At 41.5% G+C, this 18222-nt stretch overlaps 1 protein-coding gene across 4 annotated transcripts in view; it reads left to right on the forward strand.

Annotated features, from left to right (window-relative positions):
* Positions 1-16515, forward strand: part of hsd11b2 (hydroxysteroid (11-beta) dehydrogenase 2) — a 31685-nt gene extending 15170 nt beyond the window's left edge. The window contains exons 1-6 of one of the 4 annotated variants that reach the window (XM_080884007.1): positions 2812-2999; positions 5751-5861; positions 6327-6539; positions 9466-9651; positions 10744-10881; positions 13351-16515. In XM_080884007.1, the coding sequence (XP_080740133.1) occupies positions 5801-5861; positions 6327-6539; positions 9466-9651; positions 10744-10881; positions 13351-13754 (1002 nt within the window). In that variant the 5' untranslated portion in view covers positions 2812-2999; positions 5751-5800 and the 3' untranslated portion in view covers positions 13755-16515. Of the gene's footprint in view, positions 1-2811; positions 3000-5412; positions 5862-6326; positions 6540-9465; positions 9652-10743; positions 10882-13350 lie in introns of those variants that run through there. The other 3 variants (XM_080884005.1, XM_080884004.1, XM_080884006.1) reach the window with 3 other exon arrangements.
* Positions 16516-18222: the final 1707 nt, after the last annotated feature.

Here is an 18222-nt window from a genome sequence, read left to right on the forward strand (position 1 = left end):
AGAAAATAAAAAAAAAAAGTCGCATGGTTCACTTTATATTTCTAACATTTTGTGATATAAAGTCGTTCATAACAAACTGAAAGGCCGGGAGTTTAAAATGCAAACCGATGGAAGCAGAAGTAGAAGACTGTAATGTCACAGAGCACACTGTGTCTATTATTGTGTAGACTTTTATAAATAAGAGCTTAATAAAGATGCTTAATTTCTTTAGAAATAAACAGGTGGCGTGATCTTTATCAAAAGTGGATGTTGCATCTGCGGCTAAACCCCTGTACCCAAAAACTTTAAAAATCTACTGTGTGTGAGGCTGTGTAAGTAAAGCTTGCCCTTCACACCCGCGTGTAACAAACCATTTGTTGGGGGTTGTGGATTTGACACCTCAGCATTGTGAAAGTGGGGGGGAAACATGTTTCTGGCTGTGCATAAGATTTCTGCTTACAACTTAGAATCTCAGTTCTAAATGAAATTCAGATGTTTTTTAAGTATGACTAATGTATTAATTGACTTCTAAGGCACACACACACACACACACACACACGAACAACAACAACAACACAGAAGAAGAAGAAGAGGGGGTCGTTTTACTACGCATCATAAAAACGCAATCATTCATCTTCCAACTGTATCTTTCTGTTCTGCTTTAGAATCATAGGTTGTTTACTGAGCCGTACTTTGGGAGTCACACTGTTGTGATACTGGGGAGAAAAGGGTAAGGTTTGATAGACTAAACCCTTACACACATAACTTGAAAAAACCTAAAGAGTGTGTGAGACTGCTAGCTGTGTTGTTCAGCAATAAACTCATCTACAAATGTGTTAGTAAAGAGCGACTTGTACTTCTGTCCCATTAAGCAATGGTTTAACAAATTTCACTGCAAACTATAAAAGGAATCTGGATTTATATAGAACATAGTAGTGATGGATTAAATGCAGGAAACACTATTGCTGCTGTTCAATAGTTTTTATCCGTTCGAAAAAAGTCATTTTACGGCTTTAATGTTTCCAGCTGATAAGGAGAATGAGTGCATTTCAAATGAGCGTCCGAAGGCTTTAAACATCTGCTTTGTCTGTAACGACAGTATCACACTACAGAGCATTGTTTTTACTAAAATTCAACATTTTCAGATGAAAATTTGGCTGCTTTTTGTTTTTCCACTGTAACACCCACCTCATCGCCATTTTTAGGATATTCTTGGTGATCCCATTTTTTTCATATTTATGCTTTTGGCACTGAGGGTATCTGATACGCATGTTGTCGCTGTGTTTTGTACTACCAGCTGCGAGGGCTCTGCTTTTGCTTTGAGCAGTCTGTTTTTATTTTGTCTCGTGACTGTGTGTGTGTGGTTTTTTTTTTTTTTGTTTGTTTTTTTCTTTTTCTTTTTCAAACGAGATCCTCGTCAGTTTGATTTTGTTACCACAAACTTTGTGTGAAGTTCACAACAGAGGTAAAGAGATTTAAACACCCCAGTTTAAGGAGGCAGGCAGGGGTTGGACCACCTGCACAGGACGGGTGAAGCAGAGAGTGTCCAGGGAGATGTGCAACAGAAGCAGAGGGAACATTTTACTAGATGATAAATGGCAGATTTAGGTGATTAAGGATTTGTTGACAAGATTAAAAGACACGTCCGTCAGAGTTCAACAACATTACAGTTTGATTAAATAAAAAGTTTTTAAACTACACAAGGGTCATTTTCTCCTCTGATAGTAAGCATATTAAACATGTCAAGAAAGAAAGAGTATAAAGAAAATAGTAAATGTGTGTCTAATTAAACTCTTCCTGTGAGCCTTACATCATCCTTTAATATGTTTGGTGTTACAAACTTGAAGAAGCACAGAAAAGATCATCAGACATTAATCTAATCAGTTTTCAGCCTTCATTCATATTGAAAAGTTGAAATCTTCCCTGCTAGACCCAAGTGCAGCGTTTAACACCGTTGGCCATAACATTTTATTACAGCTATTATTAAATGGAGAGTCCTCTTCACACACTGAGGTTAATTATGAAGCTCCACAGGCTTCTGTGCAAAGACCAGTTTTGTTTACATTATACGCGCTTTAGAAGGCATAGCATAGCATACATTTTCACTGCTATGCATAAGATACCCGCTTTTATTGGTTAAACTGCCGGGATGTCTTAGACGCATAATGAGCTTTAATTTTCTGCTTCTAAGTTCAGATAGAACTGAGGTTATTGTAACGGGGCGTAAAAATCTTAGAAACACTGTGGCTAACAAGATCCTTACTCTGGATGGCATCGCCTTGAGCCGCCTGTTGTAGTGATTTGGCACATTATAAGTAAAATTGAAACATACAATCCCATAGCACAACATCAACATTTATTTATATACAAAAATAAAAATGCTTTTTCAGAAAAGAATTGTAACTTCACAATTCATCACCGATTACGTGGGTACATTTTTTTTTTTTTTAAATGCACTATATGTAGAATACATTGTTTGGTAAAATGCTGGTTACACGTTCTAAGAATGAAAAAATCAGTCTGTCAGAGAAAAAATTAGCAGCCCCCTTTGTAAAACTCTGCGACCAACCGTAGCTGTCTGATTTTCACCATGTCCAACCCTACCAGATTGTGGTATGCCTCGGCGATGGCGTCAAAGACTTTCCTTTCCGATTTCAGTTCGTGCAAGAGAGTTTCCGCCACCATGCAGACTTTGACGTCGTCCATTTTGATGTGGCGAGCAATCAGCAGCCGATGAATGGATGGAATGAAACGAGGGGTGAGGAGTCTTTTTCTGATGCTGTAATAATTTTCAGCGTAAAAGTCATCCTCCAACACTCGCGAACACTCGTGCTGTTTCTGGTGGGGTTGATCGGACATACAACCGTTGCATGTGTCAGTGAGGTACTTGTTGATTACGAGGTTGACAAGATGATACACAGCAGTTTTCACGATATCGATGAACAAAGAAGATGCCCAACCGTCAAGCTCGTCCGCTTGCTGCTGCTTTTCCAAGGGTCGATAGTAACCGGACGTGTCAGGTAATATTGTGCCCTCGTCCGCAGAACTTTCCTCCTCCTCCGCAGGGTGGCGCAGGGCTGTAGAGGCCATACTTCTCTCTGTTTTTGAGCTAAAAAATAAATAAATAAATAAAGGTTTGAAGGAATGAGACGGCGGTCTTCTTTTTAAATAACAGAAGAGGGCGTGGTCTGGAAGTGGGTTGATCTTAAAGGGTGCGGGTAGGTGTGGCAGCTATTTTCAAAAACCGTAGAGTTGGCCACTGCGTCTCTAGCAGCTGTAACTTTGGAAAAGAACGGTAATTCCCATCTGTTGGGCTTGAAATTCTCCATGAAAATGGCATCTTCCAGCCCTTCTGCTCAATCAACCATCAGAGTGACAGAACTCGGTACATATTTGGTACTTGGTACCAGGGATACTGAGCAATCTTTAGTCTCTGAAGATTGTGAGATTCATAATGTTCCCGATGATGCTGACATCGTGCTTTAAATGTAGTTCTCCTGTGCTGACTGAAACGTGCATGTTTACAGCATTTAACGTGCAAGAAACTAGTCTTGCACAGTGGGATAATGGAGTGACAGGGTTCATCACAGTTGAAAACAGCTGTCCGTGTGCACAGGCCATCCTGAGATCCTAAAAAGATTTTCAGATTTTCAGAAGAAAGAACACGTTGCTCTTAGCAATACTGTCTAGAACATTCCTTGCTCCACCTCTTCTTCAACCCTGTCTGTTCCCTGCACGACTCCAGCCAGACATACAAAAAACCACAAAAGAAATCCTACTGAGTCCACATCACACACATGCACACGCAGCCTCACACACAAGAACACAAATACCATAAAACATCCATGCACGCATGCACGTACGAACTATTTACTCAATCCTGCAAGAGGAGTGTAGGATTTAAATGTATGTATGTAATTTAAATTTGTATAAGCTGTAGATGTTTTGTTTTGTTTTTTTTGGTTTGTGGCGACGACTACACGACAAAAAAAAAAGTTGTATGAGTCGGTGGAGGGGGCCCTCCGTGTTCTGGTTACCAGCACCGACCTTTGCAGTGAGCAGCTTCGGTTACGTGCAGCCCGAGTTTTTTCACCCGCGCTGAGGACAAAAGAAAAAAAAAAAAAAAAGAAGTTCTGTTTTACTAGTTCACCGGTTGTTGTTTATGAGAAGTGATAGAGAAAAGCTCACGACGTCCCTAAATTAAAATCCAGTTTAGTCAAATTATCTGTGCAGATGAGTGAAAAGGAGATATATTCACCAGACCATAGGTAACTTTCAATAAAATGGGTCTCATATATTAACTGTAAAGCATGATGAGGAAATGGCCAGTGTGCAGTCAATGACTAAACGATTCAATTAATCTATTCAGAGAGCTCAGGATAACTTGACTAAAAGATGAAGATGATCTGGACCTTTCAACAGGACGATGAAAATTTACAAATAAATAGTATCAAAAAAGATCAAAGGAAATCCTTTTCAAAAATCCCATTAAAACTTTGAGCGAAAACCCTTAAACACTCTGGCACAGAGACGATTTTCATGGACCGGTTTTCAGTTTGTGTTATGCGTATAAGTCATTTCTGCCTAAGTGGGTGATGTTGTTTACTACCAGTGGTGTACTTTTGTCAGTTAGAGAGGGTTTTTTGTTTTTTCTCATCCTTCGGGTCTCTGTTTTGTGTGTGTGTGTGTGTGTGTGTGTGTGTGTGTGTGTGTGTGTGTGTGTGTGTGTGTGTGTGTGTGTGTGTGTGCGCGCAGTCGGGAGGGGGGAAAGTTGGGGTGTCCAATTTCTTTTTTTTTGGGGGGGGGGGGGGGGGGGGGGGCTTCTTGTGAGGGCTGTCTGTTTTCCACATTCTGCAACGGTAAAATACGACTTTGAGGCGGATATTTGTTTTACTTTATGGGCAACAGTTATTCTTGCTCGTCTCCTGTTGACAAAACTCGCCTCATGGTTGACTCTGAGGAAAAAAACTCTTTCCCCACAGAGGGGAATAAACTTATTCGAATATGAGCTTTTTTCCACTAAGGCTTATTTTATAGGGAGATGTACGAAATTATTTACCGGGTTACAAGCAATGATAATATCGGCTGTTGACTCCTCAGCGTCATCATTTTCTGTCTATTGAGAAAACCCATTGTAAAAGTAATGAAGAAAAAAACTCTACCAAGGAGCAGGCTGTGCAAAAGCTACCTCATATAGATGTTTTAATAATAATAATAATAATATTTTTTGGGGGGCGCGTTATAGGTTATAAGCATTGAGAAAAAACTGATATCTGCTGTCTCACTCCTCCTTGACCCGCGGTGTGTGTGTGTGTGTGTGTGTGTGTGTGTGTGTGTGTGTGTGTGTGTGTGTGTGTGTGTGTGTGTGTGTGTGTGTGTGTGTGTGAAACAAGATCGCCTGTCGCGGCAATTATGGTTTGTTTTTCAGTCTCTCAAAAGGAAAAGTAGTATTCACTAAGGGATATTTATTCATTTTTTACACATAGGCAGCCTGTAGGTTACAAGCGGATAGAAAGTTCTTCTTTTCATCACAAGCTATGGTGTATCTTAAAGGTTTTTTACAGCGTCTGTATTATAGGAAAATAAAATACTATTGAAATCTCTACAGGAAGTCACTCTTTATTCCCATTACAAACGCCGGTGCAGCTTAAGAAAGTAAAATTACACCCGCTATTGTAAAAAACAGAGAAAATTGTCATAATATCGAAACAGAATTCAAACTATGAGTTTGCGGAAAACTAACTGCCGCTCTGTCTCTCTATACATCACAGAATCATCTGCTGCATCACCGCTGTGCTTCAGGAACCATACCCCTCCCCTCATGCTTAGGGAACATGACGCATCAGGTCTGAAAATGACTAGACACTTCCGGAGTATTTCCGGTAGGGTCATAAGGTCCGGATCGAGGCCTTCCATAGTAAATATGCTGTATTTGAATATGTCATATTCAAAGCCTTCTTCTTTGGGAGAGCAGATCTCATCGGACACAGGAACGCTGCTGGGCTGCAGAAGGAAATCCATCTTGCGTCTGTGCCTTAGAAATTGTGACGGACTCCACCTCTCTGCTTTTTTATTCTCCTCCCCCGCTGCACTCCCTCCCTCTAAAAACTTTTTTTTTCCCAACAACAGATGGCGCGCTTCCGGAGGTTTCCCCCCTCCCTTCTCAGGATGCAATTCGACACGCTTAGCGACAGATGGCGCGCTTCCGGAGGGGGGAGGGGGGAGGTCAAAAGGTTATGATTAGGGCCATCAATCACTTCGGATCAAATTTTGTCATAAGCTGTATGGGAGTATCTCTCTAGTAAAGAGACATGAACTTGAAAAAAATGCTCGCTCTGTCCCTGCAGGCTGCGACTCTGGCTTTGGGAATGCAACGGCTAAACATCTGGACTCCCTGGGCTTTGAAGTGTTCGCCACAGTGTTGGATCTGAATGGAGACGGAGCCAAGGAGCTGCAGAGGACCTGCTCACACCGCCTCACCCTCCTCCAGGTGGACATCACCCAGCCACAACAAGTGCAACAGGCCTTGCTGGACACCAAAGCCAAACTGGGGCTCAAAGGTAAAGACGAACTGCTTTTTCTGAGTCTGTTCATACCAGACAAACCAGCTAGGATTAGGCTTAATGGATTTAATGGAGCTACCGCCACATTTATCAAGTGTTTCAGGGTCACAAGTTAGGATGATCGCGTGTTCTTATGACTGCGGTTTGAGATGTAACATTTAAATCTCAGCACGAGTTTGACATCTGAAATGGCTCGTGTAGTCTTCTCCAAACTGTACTCTGTTTTAGAAGTAGATCCAAAGAAAACAGGAATGATGCCAAGTTTTACTTTTAATATATTTTATATGGTTCAAAGTATGTTTGACAAAGGACAGATTATTTATTGAACTTAAAAGCTGAAATAAAACTTTTGAACCCCATAAAAAGAACAAATCTCTGCAGTCCAGATGTCGATAGAGCATAAAAAATAATCTCTGAATATCTTTCTGGATTTCGTTTGAAATGTTCTGACGAAATCGTCAGCAGCTTCAAGTACATCTTCACCTGTTGACCTGTTATCATCAAAAGTCTTGGGTATTAAAAAAATACAAAGAACTAAACTTCAAAGCGGCTCCATCAACATTAGCAACACTAAATTAGTGACATCTTGACTGCAGGGAGCTGAGTGATTATGAATGAAGTCACCGGGCAGTTAAGGGTTAAACAAAACTGGAACAGGAAGGAGTTCAGAAAAACAACAGCAATCTGCAGGGAACAGGTGTATGTGGGGTTTACCGCAGCGAGGTGGCCTGTCAGTTAACTTGTGACTTGACACGCCGGTGTGATAAAGTTTAATCACCTGCTGAGCTTCTGGTGAACTTCACAAGATCAAGGTTCGAAGGGAGAGAGATTTATGAGCACCGGTAAATGCTGGACTGCTCCTTTAAATGGTCGGCTGATTCTGCACAGCGTGCTGGTTCAGAGCGTGCAGTGATGCACAGGAATGTGTGGTGGAGTTTGTCCAACAGCCTTCTAGGAAATCACAGTGGCAGAGGAGGCGCTCAGGCAGCAAAACCACTGCAAATGGCTCGGACTGCTTTGCGAGTGGAGGACTGTTCGAGAGGTGTAGTGCAGGTGTCTCATATTTCACACACAGATATCAGAGTGTTGATTCAGTCTGTGATTGGCTCAGCCCTGCAGCACCCACTGGCTTTGTAATTAGACATCTTAGACCGCTGGCTTCATGTCCCAGTCATTTAAGGATACACACAGTGTGTGTGCGTGTGTGGATGTAATAAAATATCTGGAAGGAAAGGTCACTTAAACACACGCTGGAACTGCGCGTGTGGTTTATGTCCTTGCATGAGTGTGCACTTTTTTACTCGTGTTGTTGGGACATGGATTTGGCCACAGTCACACTGTAAGGATTCGCCTCCCTGCGAGACATAAATCATGAAACTGTTGTGTGGTTTGCTTGGAGATTTCTAAGAGCGGATTCAGAAAAAGATTCAGAAAGAATCCCCTCTTGCTTTATTTTAATTGAAGATCAATCGAGTTGTAGTTTTTCCATAAAATTTCCCAGCTATGAGAAAATAAAAACATACTTTTAGAAAATCCTGCAAATCTATTAAATGTCTCATTTAGAAACGAATTCTTTGTTCTGGCACCAAACGCCCATCTGCTGCATTCTGTTTGCTTGAATTGCCATTAAGATGTCCTGAAGCTCATTGGACAAAGTTTAGAAGGCTACACACCTGATTATGCAATAAAACATTGATAAGCAGAGATTATGGTGAGGATAAAACACTCTATTTAAAGCCTCAAGTGTTCCCAGAAGCCAAAGAAAAGAAAGCTGGAGTGCCTCTTCATAGATCTGGCTATCAGACAAAACTAGTGATTGAGCAAGATAGTCCTTGACCAGGGAGGGAACCCAAAGATCACTCCAAGAGAGGGCTCTGTGGGGATGTCTGCCTTACATAAGGACTCTTAGAGTGGTAATAAGTGTTCATTAATAACCACAAAGACACATTAAGGTTGCCTTTCACAATAAAATTCTTTACTGCAGCTTATTTCAAGCAGCTTCGGTTTTACAATTTTAGTTTTATCCGAAGGTCACCTCCAGTTCCAGTTCACAGAACATGAACTGCTGCCTTCTGGTTTGGAAACTTTATGTTTGACCTTTTTACCGCTGACCCAGAGTCAAAGTTTGGCCTGTTGTTTGCCTGCTTATCATTCATCAGCTCAGACCTAAACAAAGTTCCCACAGCGGCCCCCGAAACAAACACTGTGATTCTGGGACAGCCGCTTCAGATGAGGACGAGTGAGGCTTATTTACACCAGCAGAGCGAGAGAGAGAGTTGTTGGTGTACTACAGCTGAATGTGTTGGCAGTCTGAGGGTCTGCGGAACAAATGTTACATAAAAGTTCTGAGAAAACACACCAGGCCTCCACATGTTCGCTGTGAATCCAAGAGATCAATCAAAAGTACTCAGACTCTCACCACAGAGGAAACATGGTCCATCATTAGAAAAGTAATGACTTATTTATTCAAATATACCCAAATTCTTCAAAAGTAAGGTACAGAAGATGATTTAAATTTTAAAGTTCTGTCAGTCAGCTCGATAATTAAAACTAAAACAATTAGAATGGTTCACATTATTTCACAGTATTTGTGCGCAAATATGTGTGTAAAATACAAAATAGCATCAAATACTTGGAGTGCAATTACCTTAAGTTTCACTTAAGTAGCAAGAAATAATACTAAAGTCAAACTCTTTATTCATTTGAATACCAAAGGTCAGCATCTACTAAAAAAGATTTTTCACAATCAAATCTGAAACGCTGTAATTAATTAAATGTATCCTGTCATGTCAGTAACTATTAAATTCGCCTTTTTGTTGTCCTCTGGCACACAAGCCATCTGTTTTACCATTAGTGCTTTCATGTGTCTGTGTCAACACACCACATTTCCTAACCTCTGCCGTGCGTTGGTTTGTCTTTGCAGGTCTGTGGGCTTTGGTGAATAACGCCGGCGTGTGTGTGAACTTCGGAGAAGTCGAGCTGTCGCTGATGTCCAACTACCGTGGGTGCATGGAGGTCAATTTCTTCGGCACGCTGAGCATCACCAAGGCCTTCTTGCCGCTGCTGCGACAGACCAAGGGACGCATTGTGACCATCTCCAGTCCCGCCGGTGTGTGTCTGAGACGTTCACACACACACACATACAAAGATGCTGTGATAAATCTTACGTGAGTGCTCCAAAGTGAGTGAGCCACACTTAAACTGTTGCCTTCAAACAGCCAAAGCAAACAAACAGCGCTGCTGCCGGCCGTTTGTCCAACTCGACTCTGTCATCATGCCAAAACACCACAGTGCAACCAAATCAATCAGAAAGGTTCATCCCCAGGTGCAGTTAATGAGCTCAGCAGCTTCCACTGACATCTGCTGTTGGTTAGACTGTAAGACAGAGTTTAACATTTTCTCTGTATGTGGTGAGGTGGAAAGGGAACAGTTCATGCTCTGGGCCCTAAAAACACTAAACACATCTGCAGAAGATATATATCGTCCTCTTTCTTAGACTCACATTGTTACATCTAACACAGAAATGAATAACCAGGATATCCAAGAGTGGACTTAATGAGACTAATATATGCTGTTATAACAAAGCTAATTTGGCTACTGTGCATACGGAAGAAATGTTATAGTTAATTTTGACCATAATGTACAAATTTATTTAAGAATTTCTTCCCTGATCAGCTTTTTGCATTTTGTTGATTCAGTTTAATAAAAATTCCACTAGTTACATTTTCTTAGTTTAGTTTTTTATGTCAAATTTTTAGTCCAGTTGGATCCAGCAAAGTGAACTGATGTGGTTCTTTGACCACAACTCAGAAGCAAGACCCACTTTTTTCATTTTTTCATCTGGTAGATCTGTAACTTGAATCACAAGTTACTTTGATGGTTTGTTTATTATGTCTTATGAGCACTGTTGTGAGAAAGGCTGGAGGGTTTTCTGAATTAGTACCTGAGTAAGTGCAGGCGTTGCGCACCAGTGGATGAATACTCTGACAAATTAACCTGCGTAAGTTAGTTCAAGTGAAGGTTTAAAAAACAGGAAGGAAAGAAAGCACTTTAGGGCTCATTTGGTCTGGTTCTGTGGGTGAAGGCAGCTGCACAGCAGCAGAACAAACAAAGAAGAAAATGACCAATTCTTTTGTAGAGTATTTAGCCTTAATCTTACTACATGAAAGAGGTCATGCTGACGCTTTACCGGTGCTTCTAGGTGACCAGCCATTTCCCTGCCTGGCAGCATATGGAGCATCTAAAGCAGCTCTGAACCTCATCACTGAGACTCTGAGACATGAGCTGGAGCCCTGGGGAGTCCAAGTGTCCACCATCCTGCCATCCTCATACAGGACAGGTACCAGTACCAAACAGTACCCTGGACACCTCAACTCACCACAGTTTACAGAGGAATGAGCAGAGATTTGAGGTCAAACAGAGTAGTTGGGTCATTGGCTGCATTCAGTCAATTAAAAACCTGCATGAATGATTTATGTCATGCTGGTATTCGGACCTACTAAGGCACAATAGTCAACGGAAACAAATTGTTATTTTTATATGAAATGTGATAAGATGTAGGAGTTCCACAAGGCTCAATCAACGGTCATCCAATATTTTCATTTTCCAGTTAGAAGCTTTAATCAAACGAAATAAATCTGTTGTTACTGCATTATAAAACTAGACACGGGAAACTAAAAGAAACTTTATTTGACACTTTTTTAAGTTAAACTGTAGTATTTTTAATAGCTTCGTTTAATGGTACCAACCAGAGAATTAGATTTATTCACTGTTTTCAAAACCAACTCGTACTATTCACATCACTTCATATTCTTATCAAATCATTTTCTGTAATATTGACAGACCAAGAAATCTGTAAAAAACTAAAGTAAAAAATTTTTAAAAACTGTTCCACATTCTGGTTCAAAAAGTAAAAGTGATGAGTGGAATATGAAAACATTTGTTTGGCTGCCAAACCTTCCAGAGAAGATGACAAGTTGTGACGAAGGGCTCGCTAAGCGCTGAGGTGAGATGTAGAAATAAGCTTAAGATTTTTATTAATTCGGATCCATCGGGAATAAACTGCACTCCTCATCCTGCAGGAGTTGTACACTGTGGTTTGGCCTCATGTCAAACACAATGACAGCCCTCCTGCTGAGGAAAGTACGCTCGTGATGAGAAACACATGTGTGATGGACCATCTGTTTTCACACACGCACACACTCAGCGCTGACTTGGGATTTCGAAACTCTTCGGGGATGGATGGATATGATTAGAGGGAGGGAGGGAGCATGCCTCAGTAATTCACTTTGTCCTGCAGTTGCTGTGCTCAGGAGACAGATCAACATAACAACTCAACAACCTGATTATGTTGAAATGTAGAGACAATATCTAACTCACAATCACGGGCCAGTGATGGAGTAAGTACTTGCATAATTTACTTTAGGAAAATTAGCAGTAACGCATTAAAGTACTGACAATAAAAAGTCCCTGAAGTATTAAAAGTTCTGACTGTGCAATAGAGTATATTATACTATCAGTGCATTATTCTCTTCTGACTCAGAGTCTGTTGTAACCTGAGATGCAAAATTGCAGAAACTGGGAGAAAATAAACACCTGAGCATCAACCAATAGACGCATTGCTCCATGCAATTAAATTACGCTTTCTAATCTTTAGCAGTCTTAATGACTTTGTAAAGGGATCTAATTCAATGTTATGTCAAAGCTATTTATCATTTTTTCATAAACATTTAAAAAGCATGAAATATCTAATTTTCTTCCTATGCTTCTATAAGAAATTGACAAATCTTAAATAAATTGTTTGGCAGTAACAAAAAGCAAGTTGCAACTTGTGCATAATCATCAGCATAGAAAGTGCATTTTGGAAAATAAAAATTAAATACTTAAATGCTGCTAGTAGGACTGTTAATATTGATCTAAACCACACAAACGCTGATTATTTTTTTCATTATTTATATGATTTGAAAAACAGTGTGATTATCTGTCTCAAAGGCCTTTACAAACCAGTGAAGACTGCAGTAAAAGAAAGTTAGTCTCCTCCAGGAAAACCCCTCGTTAATAGCTTACCAGTGTTTGCCAGGCAGTGATGGGATCAGCTTTAACCCTAAACTCTAAATTACTTTTGTACACTTTATTATCACACATTAGAGTGAAATGTGTTTCTTATTGGTCTGAAGGTAAAAGAAAATCTTTAAACAGTGAAAAAAGCTTTTAAAAGTCCACTTGCACTCAGCTGTAATAAAAACAGGTTGTAATGTTTACCACTGCAGTGTGACCAAAACTATTCTAGTCCTCCTGGGTCCTCACAAAAACAATAAAAGCAAACAGCAGCTTCAAACAGGAAAACGTAGGACAGCAAAAGAACCACAGAGAGGAGTTCCCGTCACGCCGGCTGTGGTGATGACAGGGATGTAAACACCGAGCTGGCTCACTTTCCATCTGTTTACTCTTTAATCCTGAAGAAACAGGTTTGCATTTAAGCTTCTTATCCCACTCTTCAACTTGAACTTTCCAAGACCTGCTGACACCATGTTCAACAGTTAAACAGCCAGTCCGCAGCTGAGTCAAGGCTCACACTGAGGCAGTGAAGTGTCAAAAGCTGCTGATTCTGTGCAGGCAGCTACAGCCGTCCCTTTTGTTGAAATTAAACCTGCATGTGAAGCAGAGATGCTGATTCTAAACCTAAAAAACTACACACCGAAGGCCTAAAATGGATTTTCACTTTAAATGTCGAAGTTAAAAAGCAAGCAATATTGGGGTTTGGTGTCATTGATGTTGCTATGGTAACACTGCCCTCTTCTGTCTGCAGCTCAGTCCAGTAACTCCGCCTACTGGGAGAAACAGCACAAGCATCTGCTGCAGAATCTGTCCCCGGCGTTGCTTGAGGACTACGGTGAGGAGTACGTGACCGAGACCAAGGATCTGTTCCAGACCTTTGCCAAACACACCACCACCAACCTCCAGCCTGTTGTTGACACCATCGTGCAGGCGCTGCTGGCTCCGCAGCCTCAGCCGCGTTACTTTGCAGGCTCTGGCTTGAGCCTCATGTACTTCCTCCACACCTACTTTCCTTACAGCATGAGCAACAACTTTCTGAAGAAAAGGTTTTTGAAGAAGAATGTGATCCCGCGCGCTCTGAGGAAGCAGTCAGCCTTTGATCTGAACCTCAGCCTTCATAACAACAACAATGAGGAGAAGCTACAGCAGATGTGAGACAGTCAACACAGAGGGTATTATCCTGCAGATAGAGGACCACTTCTGTAACACACTCATAGAGCTGTCGTTTTATGTTTTTTAAAATGTTGAAGGGAACATTGAGATGCACCAAAATGGTTTCTGTTTGTCTCTGTAATGTCTGGCCTGCATGGGGAGGTCAGGGGGTGGGGTTCGGCAGATGCAACCACAGGCCGATCACGGGACACCTTCACCTCTGCCAGCTGTACTGTATAAACACCGGAAGGATCACACTGATGTCATGTGCCTTTATCACATAGAAAGCAGCTTTGCAGGTGGAAGCAAACACTACAGCAGCTCATTAAACCAACACCAGCACAGCCATACAAAAATATCGTTTGCAGAAAGATATCAATTTTTATCACCTACATCATATTAAATTATTTAGCTTCATAATCATAATAAAAAGTTAATTTTCTATCAACCCATCAACAGTCAGTGTGATTCTTAGATTGAGACTAAGCTAGATGACATAAAATCTACTGACTCAGCACGACTCGTCCCGTGTTGAATCAAATTATATGCCTGATTCAAAGACTGCAGATTATTATAAATTCTCAAAAACCCCAGCAACAACAGTTTTCTTGCTGTCTAAAGGAGCTTTTACTGACTATCGCTCTGGAGTTTAACAAATCAAACACTGGTCTGGTCCATCTCCGGATGTCAGGTCTGGCCCCACACTGATTCGACTGATGCTGCTACCTGAACCTGATGTTCAGCCAAAATTAACGCACAAAAAAAAGAGCCAAATCTGACATTTGTGTCCGGGCCAGAGCAACATCACAGCTGAGTCAAGCCACCTGTGAGCATCTTAAAGCAGCAAGTTACAAAGTCAAAGTTAAAAATCTAAGGGAAACCTCAGATCTGTAACTCAAATCTCGTCCGGCCAGCTCCACGTTTATATTCAGTACAGAAACTGGTAGAATGAGAACACACCTGCTGAATACTGTGTCTTTGCTCAACAGAGTCAACTGACAACAAGTCAGAGGCCCTTATTAGGAGCAGATTTCATTATTTGCAGGCCCTCATTTATGGTTCCTGATGTTCCATCGTCTCTAAGTCGCCTCTGTCAGTGCGCCCCAGGGTGGCTGTGGTTATAATGTAGCTTGCCATCACCAGTGTGCGAATGTGTGTGTGAATGGGTGGATGACTGGATATGTAAAGCGCTTTGGGGTCCTTAGGGACTAGTAAGGCGCTATATAAATACAGGCCATTTACCATTTACCATCTAAGTCATAAACACTTTTTAGTGAGGCACAAAGAACTGCGTCACAGTAAATTCATTACATACATGAATCGTTAGTCATGGCACAGTCAGGAATCATTTGGGATTTTTGCATTAAATAACAGCGTGTAGAAATACTGAATGAAACTTTTGTCTAATTTTTGCTAAAATCTTTGGCCTTCTGTGAAAAAACAAAAGAAAAAAGGAGTAAAAAGGGAACAAACAGTGAAATGAGCTGCTGCAGTGCTGCGTCCATCCACCTGCATCAGAGAGAAACATATTCTTTTTTTCTTTTTTTGCTGAGTACACATCCAGAAATGAATTTAATAGCAGTTTATGGGATGCAGATTTTAGTCAGACAATTTTTCAATGCAGAATGTCACTCGAGAAATTTTGCCTCCCTTTTTTGAACCATGATACAAGACCAGTCTGCCCTCAACAAGACAAGTGTGCGCGGTGACAGCAACTCATCTACATCCTCCAAATGTCACTGTAGATGAGCATCTGGTGGCTTTTAGAGGAGACTGCCCTTTCAAACAGTATACAACAAGCAAGCAGTTTTTTTTTTTTGCCTGTCCCGTTTGGCTCTTTTGCATCAGAATTATTGTCTAAAGGCAAAGAAAGATGCCCAACGGATTTACTTTACCAAACTGACCATCCCAGCCTTGCCGTAATGGTCCATTTGATTCACCTTTTATTGTTTATTTTATTTTCACTTACTGAATACGGGACAGACTTGACTGGGGAAAGAAGGGGAGAAAGAAAGAGGGAAAGAGAAACAGCTGAGAAGAGGGACGGGGGAGAAGGGCAAAAGACAAAAACCAACAGAACGGGCAGAGAAAAAAAAATGCATATATCAATCACCTGGATCACCTGCTGAGAAAGAAAAAAGAAAGCAATAGAATAAACAACATCACAATGATATATGGGAATATGACAGTAAATACTAAATATTAAACATTATTGTGCAGCACATAAGATCAACAGAACACAGTGTGCTTTGAGGTAGGAGCCAAAAAGGGTGTAGTTTGTGGGTGTGATCACCCGTGTGTACACCTGTGAGCATGGACGCGCTTGTTTTTTGTTTTTTAAAAGGTTCCTTCATGTAATAATCTGCTAGAGGGTGTGGGGGGGCCACAGCCCCGTCCTCCAGGGCGTGAAGCAGGTGTGGAGGAGATCAAAACTCCAGACATCCAGAGGCCCCCAGAACACAAGAGACCAAGGAAGACCAACAGAGGGGCAGCTGCGCCACTGTCCCGGAAAGAGCTGAGGAGAGTCCCAGATGAGGGCTCACTCAGCAGCCGCGGAGCAGAAGCCAGGGGGGGTTGCAGTGACGCGCCCGTGAGCTCCGCCGGCAGCCAGCTGCGCCTGAGTGACCGAGCCCCAGGCCGAGAGGCCGGGGGCACCCCACCTCCGAAGTGGCCCGAGCGAGCCCCAGGCTCCAGGCCCCGATAAGCGGCCACCAAGGAGTGAGCCGGTGTGTACCTGGACGCCCATCCCCGGACACAAAGAACCACCAACTGAGGGGGTCCGCCACTGGCAGGGGAAGTGGTGGTAGGGGGAGATAGTCCTCCAAACCTTGGAGGGCCTGAGATGTCCCCAGAGAGGTGAGAAACATATTCTTCTTCAGGTATTTAAAGACTTTACTTACACTTGTGATCTCTGGGGTCCGGGTATTTTCTGCAGGAAGCAAATTGAGGCAAAATAATTTCAAAACAAAATCACGCTTTCAGTTTGACGTATTTTGGTTTCATTTTATATGCAAAACCAAAACACAGTGACTTTATTATCTGATTTTGGCTTGAGAAGTTTGCTCATCAACGCCAAACATGGTTATCAGACTTCCTGTTTGCATTTCGCCTTCGAAATAAAAGCACAACTAACTCTGGTGATGAATGTAGATAGTTGAGCTTAAACTTAATTTTGATCTTTTTAGCCTCTGAAATCCAGATGATCCAGCTACATTTTGGTTCTTGACAGTGAGCCACAGACACGTTTCTGTTATTCTCATGGAAACTAGAAAGAAACATGCTGTTTTCTCGCAGGACAGCCTGCTGGTTTCTCTCACTAAATGCTGACTTCATCTTCAGGATCTTTGTTTCTTCACCCTGTGTCGTCATTGTCTCTTTGATTAAATGTATAAACATGGATCAATAAATCATGTAGCAGTTTTTTTCTGCTGTTGTAAATGCAACAATTCAAGCCTCAAAACTTTATACAACACATGTACAGAGCAGATATGGTATTATGCTGGGGTGTTGCTATGAGTCATGCAGACACTACATAGCTAAAAAACAAACTTTTGTGCACATGTTCAGGGTGTTGTGTTTCTGTGGTTGGAAACAGCCTGTCTCTCATCAGACTCACCTCCAAAAACATCCCCGAGTTTTTTCATTTTGTGTTTTTTGTTCTGTCTATTTGTGTGTTTGTTTTGTTTCTCAGCCCATTTCGAATCAAACTATTTATGGCATCTTTTCTTTTATCACCATTCAAATTGTGACTTTGTTTCTTTTTATAAAAAAAATTTAAGAAAACTAAAAAAAAAAAAAACATGATGTAAAACGTTCACTTGGTTGATTCTGTAATAGAAATAAAGTTGGCTTTTCAGACTTCTACCTTTGCGGCGATTTGTGAATTTGTGTAGAAATATGAAGATATCCCCTCTAGAACAGTACACAGTGGTCCCTCCCTATATCACGACGGTGCAATTTTCTCTGTTTTTTTGGTTAGGTTTGGGAGTTGTTGTTTTTTTTACAGCGCATTGTGCTCTGCATCCTGATTGGCTGTAGACCATTTTCAATCAATCTCGTGCTGTGTCTCCTGTACAGTACAGAATGCGTTCAGCTTGTCAAATTTACATAAATCTTTGCCAGCAGAAGACAACAAACACAACGGTGTCGACGTCAAAGGATTATAAGGCACATTAAGCGAAACAAAACTGTCAGATAATTCAAACTTAACTTCCTCTACTTCCATACCATTAATAATAATGGATTGCATTTATATAGCGCGTTTCAAGGCACCCAAAGCGCTTTACAATGCCACTATTCATTCACTCTCACATTCACACACTGGTGGAGGCAGCTACAGTTGTAGCCACAGCTGCCCTGGGGCAGACTGACAGAAGCGAGGCTGCCATATCGCACCATCGGCCAACACCAGTAGGTGGTAGGGTGAAGTGTCTTGCCCAAGGACACAACGACCAGGACAGAGAGCTCGGGG

Source organism: Rhamphochromis sp. 'chilingali', assembly GCF_963969265.1.
Source record: "Rhamphochromis sp. 'chilingali' genome assembly, chromosome: 6".
Classification (NCBI taxonomy): domain Eukaryota; kingdom Metazoa; phylum Chordata; class Actinopteri; order Cichliformes; family Cichlidae; genus Rhamphochromis; species Rhamphochromis sp. 'chilingali'.